A 13,301-nucleotide genomic window follows, 5' to 3' on the forward strand; every position below is an offset into this window, starting at 1 on the left:
AGTTGCAAAGCTTTTGATTCATCAAAGTGTTATGGTAAATATAATATTTCAGTGATCCTCTACAGTTGGCTTTGTATAGAGTGTGTTACCACAGGAATGTAATGAGAAGTGATATCAGTTGTAGCTGACGCAGAGAGACATTTATGTTTGCTGCTCACGACTCTGTTGCAAGCAGCCAATGGAAGCCGAACAAGCAATAAAAGGAAACAGTGTATTTAGACATGTTTAAGTGAAAATATGAACATTTGGGAGGACAGTGGAGAAGCAGGTAATGCTGCAGGGATGATGTGAGAAATGTTTATAGATGTTTAATACTTTTTCTACCACCAAAAACTTTCAACTTTGGAATCAGTTGTAGCCAATGTGAACTCAAGCCGACCACAGCAGCTATTCTTTATAAAGGACAAAACTAGAAACTTTTAACAGCCCTTTCAAGGAAGCGAGTGATTGATACTTTAACAGTTCAGGGTGGAGTACCACCCAGAATCATAAATATTGAAATATGAATAGCAATATATATTAATGACTGTAAGTTTGCAAAAACTAAACTGCCATTTCGAAGCAAAGAAATTGGGGAAATGAATTTTCAATAAGTCAATGAGTGATATCAGAATTTCCAGCCAGGTAAACATCACAAAATTAATATCAAGTCTTAATCTGTGGGAAATTCAGACAAGTAAACGATTCCTGGTGTTGTTTCGTGGAAATAGTCACATAGTTTTACTTCACCCTTTTTTATGTCGTTGGTTATTTCAAAATTTCAGATCCCATATTTTACATTTTGGAAGCAGTTTACCAAGATGGCTGTGATCATGCAGTGAAAATGTTATAAAACAATAGGCTTCAGTCTGTGAGTGTGTGCAGGCTGAGGGTTGGCAATGAGAAAGGTAATGCAGTCGTACTGACAGGGAGCAGTGTGTGTGTGTGTGTGTGTGTGTGTGAGAGAGAGAGAGAGAGAGAGAGAGAGAGAGAGAAGAGAAAACAGAGAAAGAGAGGAAAAAGGGACCATGTGAGCAATAGGGTGTGTGTGTGTCTGTGCGAGTTTGTGTGTGTTATGGTGGCTGTGCTGACTGCAGCAATGCGCCAAGGAGAATGGAGGGGGAATATACCCTACAGAGAGAGGGAGGGAGGAGAGGAGGAGGGAGGGAGCAGGGAGGAGAATAGGGAGGGATGAGGCAGAGTGAGTAAGAGAGGGAGGTGTGTGTGTATAAATGTGTGTTCTGTGCATGCACTGGTCTAAGTGTGAATCTACACCAACTCCCACATTCATTCATCTTTCTCTTTTCTTCTCCCCCACTTTCTCTTCGTTCCTTCTTCTTCTTCTCTCTTCCCATTCCCTGTAGTGTGTGTGTGTGTGTGTGTGTGTGTGTGTGTTCAGGTATGTGTGTGTGTGTGTGTGTGTGTGTGTTTGTGAGTGCTTTGCTGTTGAGAGAGATAAAGTGTTGCAGTGATTTCTGGAGGGATAGCCACAGGCAGCCTCTGAACTTATGTTTACTACAAGGGCGGGCGTCTTTATCTGCTGCAGATAAACCAAAACTCTCACACAAATCCCTCCAAAATAAAATAACCCATAATCCTCATTTATCTCTTTTTGCTTCTCTAAAATGGATGAAAATTTAACACGCCATTAAAGTTCATTTGTCGCGCGTCTCGCCCAGTTATTAAGTCTTTTATCTGCTTTGCCGTGGGGACCACAGCTACAAACAGACTGTACGAACAACGTTACATCTGTTCTTTTCTGACAAAGGAGCGACGGTGACAGGACGGTTAATGAAAACTGACAGAAAATGTGAACACTTACAATACCTTTGATTCTTACACCCACAGCTGACTCACAACACCCCACAAGCCTGTGTATGTGTAGCATCTCAGCATGGAAAGAAAGATTTGTGAGCACCTTAAGGTACATGTGTGTAGCAGCCTAACGTGTGCAGCATGCAAGTAAGATTTGTGTGCATGCGTAGGTGTGTGTGTGTGTGTGTGTGTGTGTGTGTGTGTGTGTGTGTGTAACATCCCAGCGTGGGCTCTGCTGGCTCAGCGCTTTCAGTCAGCCAATTAATTACAGAGAAGCGCTGGAGACAGAGCAGCGTGTAGAACACACACATCGACACTGCTACACACACACACACACGACCACTACTACACCACAGCACATTACACACAACACTTCCCTTCGCTCAGACGCATATTTGTCATCATTGATGCAACAAATGGCTGGAACAGAGCTACATAAGGCTCGTTCATTATGAGGGTTTCATGATGTTACTGATCTTCATCTTCTGTTTGGTTACTTTTTATGAGCTGCCGCTGGAACACAACAGTGATTCAACCTGAAGCTACATTATAAAAAATACACGTGCTGTTTCTAAACACTTAATGCGAGGCAGCACTTTACTGGGAAAAAGTGTCTGGGGCATAGTGCGTGATGCATTTTACACAATGGTGTAAGAAGAAGAAAAGAAGAAGCAACAATACAGAGAAAAAATACCATATTACAAGTAAAAGTCCTGCATTCAAATGTTTAAACGTAACCAAGCAATATATTGAGTATTCAGAATCTACTTATACTATTACTTATCATTAAGAAGAGCCGAGTTTAGTGTCTAGTGAAACCACCTTTTCTTGATTCAGATCATTTGACAAAGGAAAAGAAAGGAAATAATGATGGGAAAGAAGGACAAAAAGAAAGAAGCAAGGACAGGAAGGAAAGGAAGGACAGAAAATAGTGAGGGAAGAGAAGGTGATATGTTAAAGAATGAAGAAATAAGGTAACAATCCAAGGAAATGGTAAAAAAGTAAGAATAAAATAATGTGATCAATGGCGTGTGGTCAGTCGGAGATCAGCAACAAAATGATACACAGGTATCATTATACACCAGCTAAACTTTATGTTTACAGTTGGAAGTGTATAAATGATCAAAGGTTTTGCAGTGTGGTTGCATAACTGCTGCAAGAATCTCCCCCGCTGTGTTTATTGGGAGACAGGTCTCGCCTTCCATCGGGTATATCCAGGACAACAAAGACAAAGAGAAAAGAAGGGGAAAAGACAGAACACATCAGCGATATCATATGAGTTTATGTAAGGTTTTGTTTGTAAAGTCTCGCTGTCAGTTACATGCAGTGGGGTAAAAAGTAAAATATCTCCTTCTGAAATGTGGTGGAGGAAGGGATACACATAAGTAGTACTAGTACCTCATATAAATATACCACTTTAGTAAATGTACTCCAGGACCACCCTCTGGTTTACATTTCTGACACCAGTGTTTGTGTATTAAACAGTAGGAATTAACAGGAAAAACCAGAGGAGGAAATTGGTAGTCAGTGATAACCACGACAGCTGAAGAGACTTAGAAACAGCACCACCTTCAGAAACTCAAACCTTCTCAGCAGCAAATCTGAGAAAAGCTTTAGGTTTATAGTGAGGCCTCCACAAGCCATTAGGGAAGAGTGTTTTTACCTTTAAAGCGCAGAAGATACACGAGTCCTCCATGCATTTGTGTGTGGTCAGCTGTCGAAAGCTTCTGCGGAAGATGTCGAGATGCCACAGAACCTGAGAGACAAAACACATATCTTTACACAAACAGAATATAATAAAGCAACTGGACAACCTGTTTTTATGGGATATACAGTGTATTTTAGTAAACTATATACATTATGTTTTGTCCCAGGTCCCACTGGAAACGAGGCCTTTAGCCCTTTTGCTGCACTACTGCTTTTCTTGTGTTGTTTTGTCTTCTCTTCTTTCCCCTCTCTTGTGCTTTCTCTGAGTGACAGCAGTTTGTTAATATTTTTAATGTGCAGCTTACTGTGTTTCTTCTGTCCTATGGTGGAGTTGTCATACTGTGTCTCACAGAGGACAGGGACATACCTGAATCTAACTAAAACCATTTGAACTGGGTTTGAGGATGATGCTTTCACAGGCTCTTGCTTTAGCAATAAGTAGGCAAAGGAATGCACAGTTTATTTTAGTCCACTGGTAAACTAATTTAAAAGTCATATTCATTCATTAAAAATGTGATCTGTATCTGGATCAGTGGTTCCCAAAGCGGGCACCTCGGTAGCCTCGGGGTGTTTTAAGGACAGGCCAAGAGGACAAGATTTGTTCATTTCTATCCATTCATCATAACTGTTTAATAACGTTTACGTACAATTAAAAAATGTTTATTTACTTAAAATAAGATGTTATATGATATTTTACCACCATTTGTTTGCAGATATTCCATTATTAAGATTGGTGACATGACAGCTTGAGGTTGCCAGTTGACATAGTAACACAACAGGCTTTCTGGGAGCACAGCAGTCAGAAGTAGCGACTGACAGAGCAAGTAAGATTTAAAGGGAAAAGTTATTATTACAGGGTGCCGTGGATTATAAAAGTTAATGAATACATTATCTGGATAATGTATGTCAGATGTCAGATGTTATTGTCAAACTACTTTTCTGCCCAGCAGGTTGATCTTTCTCACAACAGCAAACGAGCAGAATGAATTACATCTACGCCCAGCAGCACGTAACTGTGATCACAGTGCGAGCCAAAGCATTCTTTCCACTTAGTCACATGTTGGGTTGAACGTGGTGAAGCTGCTCTGTAATATTTTTCAGTTCAGGGGGTTAAAAGCTCAACTGGCTCAAACAAACAGTTTACGGCTGTAGGGAGGGATCCCTCTATTACACTGTGAACCAAGGTTCAGGTACTGCCATGGTAACCTCAGCCACAACTAATTTGTCGCTTTGTAGATTAGTCTCCTTGATTGGTCTTGATTCATTTAATTAGCATATAACAGAAATAATGCTGCAATCCTGGTGTCCAGACTATAGTAAATTGGTTTGTTGATGACTTTAATCTGAGGTTTTGTTTAACTTTGGATGCTTTGGACAACTCCCACGTACAGATTTATGGTGAAAAACCTGATTATCAATCAAGTATCCTGTGGCTTTTTTTAAAAATCAAGCAATATTTTTTATACTAACATTGAATCAAATTACTTCCTGTAAAGTGGGATGGTTGCAGAGAATCAGCAACCCAGTCCACAGCTCTGTGTGGCTTTCAGCCATTTGTAGCTAATTGTTTTTTCCAGCTCTAACTGAGGGTGGTTTCTACTCTGTATATATTCAGCAACAAAAGAGTCAGACGGAGAGACTCAGTGGGGCAGACAAAGACTCAGTGGGGCAGACAGACAGAAAACAGCCAGCACAAAGTCCAAAGAAACAAGGAAGAACATGTGAAAACTAGCAGAGAAGTCGTCTGCATGAGGTAGACCTCTTCATGTCCTCCTCTCTCTCTCTAGTGCATAATTAGAGGAATGAGCTCTTAATAAATTCATTCAGCATGCTGAAAGATAATATTGACACAACACTGTCCCTAAGGCTTCGACTGAGATCTGCACCACTCCCGCACAGGACCACACACACACTTACAGTATGCACATACAGTTGTAGATCTACATGCACACTAGACAGTAGCACACACACACAAAACCAATATTTATGGCAACCTTAGCAATACAATTCTGCACAGTGTGTGTTTGTGTGTGTTAGAAGAAGTAGAAAGTGATAGGCGGAGAAAAGAGGGGGCGAAGGATGACATACTGCATGCTGACGCTAGTGTATGCGTTCTACCTTTTTCCCCTTCTTTGTTTCCCCTCCTCTTCCTATAGTTTATTTGGTCGTGATGAATCGGCTCCCTTCACAGCACTGCAGCAGTTGCAAGGAGGGCACACTCTCTCCATGCCCATCTATCTATCTATCTATCTATCTATCTATCTGCAGGAGCGTCTTGGAAACTATAGTATAACTAACTAACAAACATATAAAGTGATAATAGAAATCGATCTCATCAGCTCATGTTTTTAGGAAGTCATCATCTTCTGCCTCGTTGTCATTATAATTTGAGTTACAGACAAATCTGACCAATGACACTGGATGCAGAAATGCCAGTATTTGATTGGCTGTGGTGGTCTTGGATGTGGTTGACATTGCCATATGTACACATGAGGGATCCACAGGAACAATACATGCATGTAATCCAACCAGTTTCATCATGTTTAACTGTTCACTGTTCATTGTCTTTAAACTGTATCAGAGCTGTATGAAGTTACTGCTAAAGCAAACAGAGTAAATAGTGAAATGTGGGGTGGCTTTTATTGTGAACCAGCCACAGGAAATGCAATGTGTTTGTCACCCCAGTAAGCAGTAATTGTGATCTGTAAAGTAGCTGATCAGGTTGCTTTATTACTGTTTCCACAGTAAACGTGGGTGACTCCAAATCCACCAGGTCTAAAATGTTCAGGATTAAACCTCCTTAACACCCTTGATGAGTTCAAAGAATCACCATGACACCAGATCATAGGACAGATTATGCTAACTCTGACTACTTAGCTGGGAAAGAAGTTAGATACACTTGTTCCTCTGAGGGAAAAATATCTATTTTGAAAGTAATCTAATGGCAAATGGTAAAACGTAGCGTAAGAGTAGCACAAAAAGAGAAGAGTCTGAGAACTGACAACAATTTCTAAAGTTTGCTAACATTAGTAATCATAAGCTACTGGTCACACCAGACTAAGTAAGGTTGAAGCAGCAAAACCACTGCAGGCTTTCATTCATTACAGCATTTGTTCATACTGTTATTAGCGTGTGTATGTGTGTGGTGACTGCTTTGTGTGATTTAATTGTCTTGTGTGTGTCAAATGATGGGCAAAAAAGATCTTGAACAAGTAGAGCTTACCTAACATGCAGATTCAGTTTTGTTCGTTGTGTGACTGATTTGTAATTTGTTTACATTCTTTGGTCAATAATGCAAACCTTAGAAAGGGCTTGCTGTAACTAGTGGCTTCTTTTTTGTAAAGGTCAGAAGTTTTAAATGTCAATAATTTGGTAATAAATGGAATTTTCCCCAGATACTCTGCAGGTCTGTGAAGAAAATTGTTAAACTGTCTATAAAGAGCTAGATTAACATTTATTATAAATAGCATCTTAATACTGAACTGTAAGCATAAATAAATAAGTTGTTATACATAATTAAAACCATTAGGTATGACCTATAAACCCTTTATTACATAGCCTTATACCTTTTATTGGGTATTATTTATTATTGGTATCTGTGCACATATACAACCACAACATACAGATTATTAATGTTGTCACAGAGAGGAGCAATTTCTGGCAGATTACAGAGGTTGTGTACATCAGTTGATCATCAGATGGCCCTTAAAATCACCAATCACATTCAAACAAACCACTAATTATATTTAATTAATATAATCAGGATATATAAAATGAAATGAATGAATGGATGAATCTCTATCTAATCTGACAAATTCTCATTCTCATACTCATTCAATCTGCTCTGCCTGCCTCACACTGCTGTTCCTGGCTGTGTTGGTTGATTTCTGCCCTCCACGACCCCAGCTCTTCCTGTTCTAGTCTCTTGTTACTGCACGAGGCAATGGCATCTCCTTTTCCTGTTCATTTTGTGTATCATATGATACCGCTGTCATGGCAACAGTCAGTTCTTAATTTTTCTGCACTTTCGACTATCTGTCTGCCAGCTAGGTTTTTCACAGCAGACATTCTGACTTGTCACAGTAGGAAAAGCACAGGCATTAACGTTACATCCAAATGTTATCATTAACAATGGCTCTGTCATATTCGTGTGTACCTCTAAGCTACGACAGTGTGACAATGAACCCGCATGAACTATACCAGGAGCCTGAAACTGAAGCAGCTAAATGGAAATCAGCCATCATTAATTTTATTATTCACACTTGTGCTTTTCCTACTGTTAGATGTCAACATGCCCCCCCCCAACCACATCATCATCTGACCTCCACGCTGGCCTTTGCACCTGCTCCCATATCTTCATCAACCGCTGAGTATATGTACATGCCCCTTTCCCTATAATCAAACATGCAGTGTTGGGTCTTGTCCAAACATCACCTACCAGAAACGTTACAACTGTTGTTTACTTCTTGCTAAACCCTGCACTGCTGCTCGGATTCACTGGGACGCCCATTGTGCCTAATGAATGTGTAAAACAATCTATGCAGTACAAGGTCCTGTATCGTCTAAGTGTCTCTCACAGAAACAGTAATGCATCAGCAAAAGTACTTAAGTATAAGGTATTTGGCTAAAAAATGTCAGTCAGTGTTTTCTTGACCTTTATTAAGCTGCATTACCATGTCTCCTAGAAATTACATTTAAATATTACTGAACGTTTTTTCCTAATTACGTTGTGATGGTAAACTCTGCCTGGATTCTACTCAACGTTGAAGTTAAGATCAGCTTTTGACAACACTCTAGGAAACTTTTATGTTCTGAAGTGCAAAAATGAATCAGGTATTCTTGCAGCATTTTCAAGTCTTTTTTCCATCATCACACACACACACACACACACACACACACACACATACACACATGCGCACACACTCACAGATACACTGCTGGATAAATGAACCCATGTGTTTCTGCTTCATCAAAACCAGTGTACTCTATGACTTCTTTAGCTATTTTATTTTTTACGAAAAGTTGCTGAGCATGTACATACACTTTACTTCACAGCACCTTCCTCCGCTCTCATTAAATTCCACACATCCACATGAAACAACTACCTGCCACCCTGCAGCTCCACTGCAGCAGCGGGAGGTTAACTTCCTTGACTAAGGGGCCCATAGGGGCCAGGAAGCAGCAGAGAGTATTTCACTTATTATTGATAAGTCTATTGAGGGGAAAACATTACTGACCCTTCTTAAAAACTGCTGATTATTCACAGCAGTCATTGATAATCATCAAAAAGTAATTTCTTAAAGTAAAAATACAAAGTATTGGATGTATCCAGCTTCTCAACTATGAGAATTTGGTGGGTTTTTTGTTTTGTATCAATATCTTTGGGTTTCGGACTGTTGGACAGACAAAATCAAGCAAATAAGACACCTCCTTGCACTCTGGGAGAATGTGACATTTTGCTTATTTATATTCTTCCATTTTATAGACCAAGTGAACAAATTGGGCAATAACAAAAAACAAAAAATGAAAAATATATTTTGTCTGACTAATTTTATAATAGAAGCTGAACTTTGACCCCTTGTACTTCACCTCAAACCTGCCGTGAGCTAACTGCCGACCCACGCACGCTCGCTCATTTAAATCTATTAAGATAATATCAGAATATGTGTACACATGAATACACACACACACACACACACACACACACACACACAGAAATACATTGTGAAACAGCAAACAAGCATCTCACTGCTTAAAATTCCCACAGTTTATCCTCACTCGCCTGTTCAGCATCCTCTCCTCTGTGTGTGTTTGTGTGAGTGTGTGTCCTTGAAGTGGCCCACTTCTCTCCCGATTGAAGCAGCTATGCACGCCTTTGTTGAGGCATTTTCTTCAAATAAACTTAATGTCCTTCACTTTCATCTATCTCTCCCTTCTTTGCACCATCCTTCCCTCTTTCTCTCTTCCTCTCACCACATTCAATCGTTGTTGTTTTTTTGCCCCTACCTTATTTGACTCTTTAATTCCTCTCTTTCTCCTGGCAGTATCCCCTTTAGTGTTCTCCTCAGTTTTTCCATACAGTATACTCCTCATCCCTCTTTCTTCTCCTCTCCTCCTACAGCGACTTTTCTTCTTCTCATCTATCCCTCTTCTCTCTTCAACCCACCCTAAGCTTCTGCTCCATCATCCCCCTCCCTCTTCAGTTTACCCCAACCCCTCTCTCTTCTTCCCTCTCTCTCTTTCAAGCTAGTAGTTAAGAGCCCTTTGTGTGTGTGTGTGTGTGTGTGTGTGTGTGTGTGTGTGTGTGTGTGTGTGTGTGTGTGTACAGTAGGTATGTTTCTGCCAGCTGGACGTCTTGGGAGGAGGGAAGAGAGTTTGTGTGTGTGTAAAGAGAGAGAGGAGATGCAGCAGTAGCAGTGCAGTGTAAGCATCTCCACACACAGACTTTGTGTCCAAACTGGAGCCAGACTGACAGCATTGCCAAACCCCACCGAAACACGCAAACACCCGTTAATATGGCCCTAATCTCATCCCTCTCATGATTAAATATCAGTTTACTGCAGTGTGGGGGGAGGAATGGGCATGTGAACTGTGCGTGCAGGAGTGTGTGTGTGTTAGCACAGTGCATTAAGTGCAAATCACAAGAATATAGACAAAGGACAGCTTAACTTATTAGAAAGTAGTGCCTATATATTGCATAAACACAAATTACATAATTCATTATTGTAAAGATAAAATTACAACTTTTTAAATCTTCTCAGTATGCTGTTGTTAACGACATTTCACAGAAAAAGCGCTGTCACTATAAAGCACAATAATTTTGACAGAGCACTGAAATTGTGCAGTTTTACCTGTAAAAGCCTGTATTTCTATGTATTTCTAGCAAGGGGGCTAGAAAGGGTGCGTTTTCTAAAGTTCAGTCAGAAAGTGACACCTTTTTTGTCATTGTGTTTGCTCTGCTTTAATATACGGGTATTCACACCAACCACTGAGGAATTGTGTTTCCCATTTTTTTATACCATTTTTGTCCAGTTTCAGGGGATAGAAAGTAATTGCACCAGTTAAAGTGACATAAAATCAAATGATGTCATCATATTTAATATTTCAGTGAAGCCCACAGACTGCAGCAGACACTTGGTTTTTTGTTGTGATGCTCTGCAGGCCTGCAATGCAGCCACACTCACTTTTTGTTTCTTTCCTTCTTTTTGGTCTAACTCCTGTCCTTAGCAAGTGTAGAGAAGGTTTTCACTCACTAAACTCTCCAAAAGGCTCAGAATACTGTCATTTTTATATTTTTTTATTAGCAAAGAAAATTGGTAATAGATTTGACAATATAAAATGCCAAAATATTTTGGAGCATTTGGACCAGAATGCATTAACTTTCTTTTACCTTAATGAAAATTGATTTGGTTAAGAAGACTCAACTAAAATAGTTTACCCCAGCCGCTGGATTGGCCAGTCAAGACCGCTACATGGTGCTAAAAATCTCTATGAAAAACATGTTACTCCCTTAATACTTTCTGACTGATGTGAATTTGTGTGTGTTATCCGACTGACCTGCAGAGCGCTGTTGAGGAAGCAGCTGTTCTGTCCCGGCTCATTGCTCAGGCCTTTGCTGGGTGCGATAGAGGTCATGGTTCTCGGGGTGACCAGCCCCTGCACCCCGCCTACCGCTCCACCACCCGATGCAAAGTAGTTCCTCTTCCACGACATCACTACCTGGACGCCCCCGTTTCCGCGACAAGGAGGGGAAGGGGCGTGGCAGCAGACCAAGCGATGGCCTCTATGTCACTCCCATGGGAGAAAACGACGGAGAATGAGAGAAAAGCGGAGGAGTAAATGGAGGGAGGAAGAGGAGGGAGGCGGCAGATCGAGGAGATGCGGAGTGTCTTGGATGGGGATTTGGCACCCATACAACCCTCCCCCTCTCGTCTTTTTACTTTAAAATCTGTCCACTTGCTGGAGCCAGTGGTTGGCTTTTTATTTTTCTTTTTTTAGCTCCTTGGATTTAGTAGTTTGGGTTTGAGGACATGAGAGCGTGTCCAAAGCGTCCTTCGGCAGATTCTGTTAGATAAACGTTGATTAGGCAGCACTGCTGCTGCTGCCATGTGGAGACTCCTTCAGTGCTTTCTTCTCCTCTTTCACTTTGCCTGTAAGACACAAAGACCATTCTGTTAGGACCCCTCACACAAAACTACTTACAAAAAAACACATATATATACATACTGCATAATGTACTATATGGAGAGTTCAATCAGTAGTATGGACATTGTTATTAATGCATATAAAAACCTTAAATACTTGAAAATGTAACCACTGCTGCTAAGCTTATTCCATCTTGCTTGATGATGACATACTGAAGATTTCTAAGTGGCTTACACTGGAAAAAAATGTTCTAACCTGTTCGGCTCCATAATGTTAGCTAGCTAACTGTGATGACTGCTGACCTGGCCTAGCCCAAAAATGTGGTTGATTTTCAAATCTTTAGAAAATTTTTCAAGACAGGGACATTATTGATTAATATTCCTTGCATTGCCTTGGATGATAAAATCAAACCAACATTAAACATTAAACATTGCATTAATCATTCCTATGCCATGTTCCAAAATAAAGGGTTAACACCCAACGCTGCAGCTGTTTTTAGCCTTTTTAGCTCATTGTATTTGGTTAAATTGCACATTTTCTGTTCCATTTAGATCGGCGCTGGTTTACACAAACAAGCTCTGATAAACCCACTGTGCACAATCTGCTCAGCACCTAACAGCAGTCACAGTAAGCAACTAGCTGGTGGAGACAGTTGAACATCTAGAAGCAAAAGAGCCAGAAGTTGGTGGAGACCAAATCAGAGCTAAAAGGAGAGAGAAAAATGGACTTACGTTTCTTAGTTGGACAGAAACACAACACAAAACAAATGCTAATGCTAAAGCCGTCCACTTGATATTTAAGCAGGAATAGCCGACAATTAATAAAGCTAAGGAAGCTGCAGTATTTGTCAGCTTGTTTTAATGTTCTTCTGCCACCTAGTGGCCAAAATCTAATAATTATAATAAACACATTTCATTGCTTTTGCACCATAAATCATGCAAATCATCAAATGAACACAACAGTGATAGACAGGGTAACATTGCAACAGTGATATGACACAGAGACTGCTTGGAGAAATCTGTTATGTCATGTCATAATCATAATCGTTCATAATCATAATCGAGCTTATGTTGGTTCAAGCATCGCTATGTACAGTTTCTGAATGTGTGAGGGAGATTGAGAAAGAGGCAATCTGTGTGTGATTGTCACCCTACAGTAAGTGTGCTTGGGTGTGTGTACATGAAGTTGCATAACACCACGGGGCAGTAGCTAACAGATCCGCAGTGCACCCCCACCCTTACCTCCCTCTCTCTTCGCCTATAGCTTCCCCACTTTTGGCAAAGTTCCCCTGCCTGGTTGCCGGGTTGCACTGCCGCCACAGCACCCCCTTGGCGAAAGGCCAGAGGGCGCAGCAATGCTGCGGTGAGTAGGCGAGCAGCGTGGGCTGTCACTATGGCAATGGCCACGTGGGATTGGGGTGGCGAGGTGGGGTGATGGGGGGGTGGGATAGAGGTAAGGGAGACATCATGATAAGGCAGCAACATTGCAATGTCAGTTCTTCCACTTGTCACACAGTCCTAGTGCATACTGACTAATTCCCACTATCTATCTATCTATCTATCTATATATCTATCTATCTATATATCTATCTATATATCTATCTATCTATGTGAAAAACATAACATACGATACATTTATCCATAAACAAACAAATC

At 40.6% G+C, this 13,301-nt stretch overlaps 1 protein-coding gene across 3 annotated transcripts in view; it reads right to left on the reverse strand.

Moving 5' to 3' along the window:
- LOC119916407 (inactive ubiquitin carboxyl-terminal hydrolase 54-like) overlaps positions 1–13,301 on the reverse strand; it is a 45,370-nt gene that overhangs the window by 23,010 nt on the left and 9,059 nt on the right. For 2 of the 3 annotated variants that reach the window (XM_038736404.1, XM_038736406.1), the window contains exons 2-3: positions 11,059–11,651; positions 3,458–3,550 (exon numbers count right to left, since the gene is read on the reverse strand). In XM_038736404.1, the coding sequence (XP_038592332.1) occupies positions 3,458–3,550; positions 11,059–11,214 (249 nt within the window). In that variant the 5' untranslated portion in view covers positions 11,215–11,651. Of the gene's footprint in view, positions 1–3,457; positions 3,551–9,507; positions 9,653–11,058; positions 11,652–13,301 lie in introns of those variants that run through there. The other variant, XM_038736405.1, reaches the window with a different exon arrangement.

Source organism: Micropterus salmoides, unplaced genomic scaffold (genome assembly GCF_014851395.1).
Source record: "Micropterus salmoides isolate LMB-PRFRI ecotype aquatic unplaced genomic scaffold, ASM1485139v1 Ms_hic_scaffold_21, whole genome shotgun sequence".
Lineage (NCBI taxonomy): Eukaryota > Metazoa > Chordata > Actinopteri > Centrarchiformes > Centrarchidae > Micropterus > Micropterus salmoides.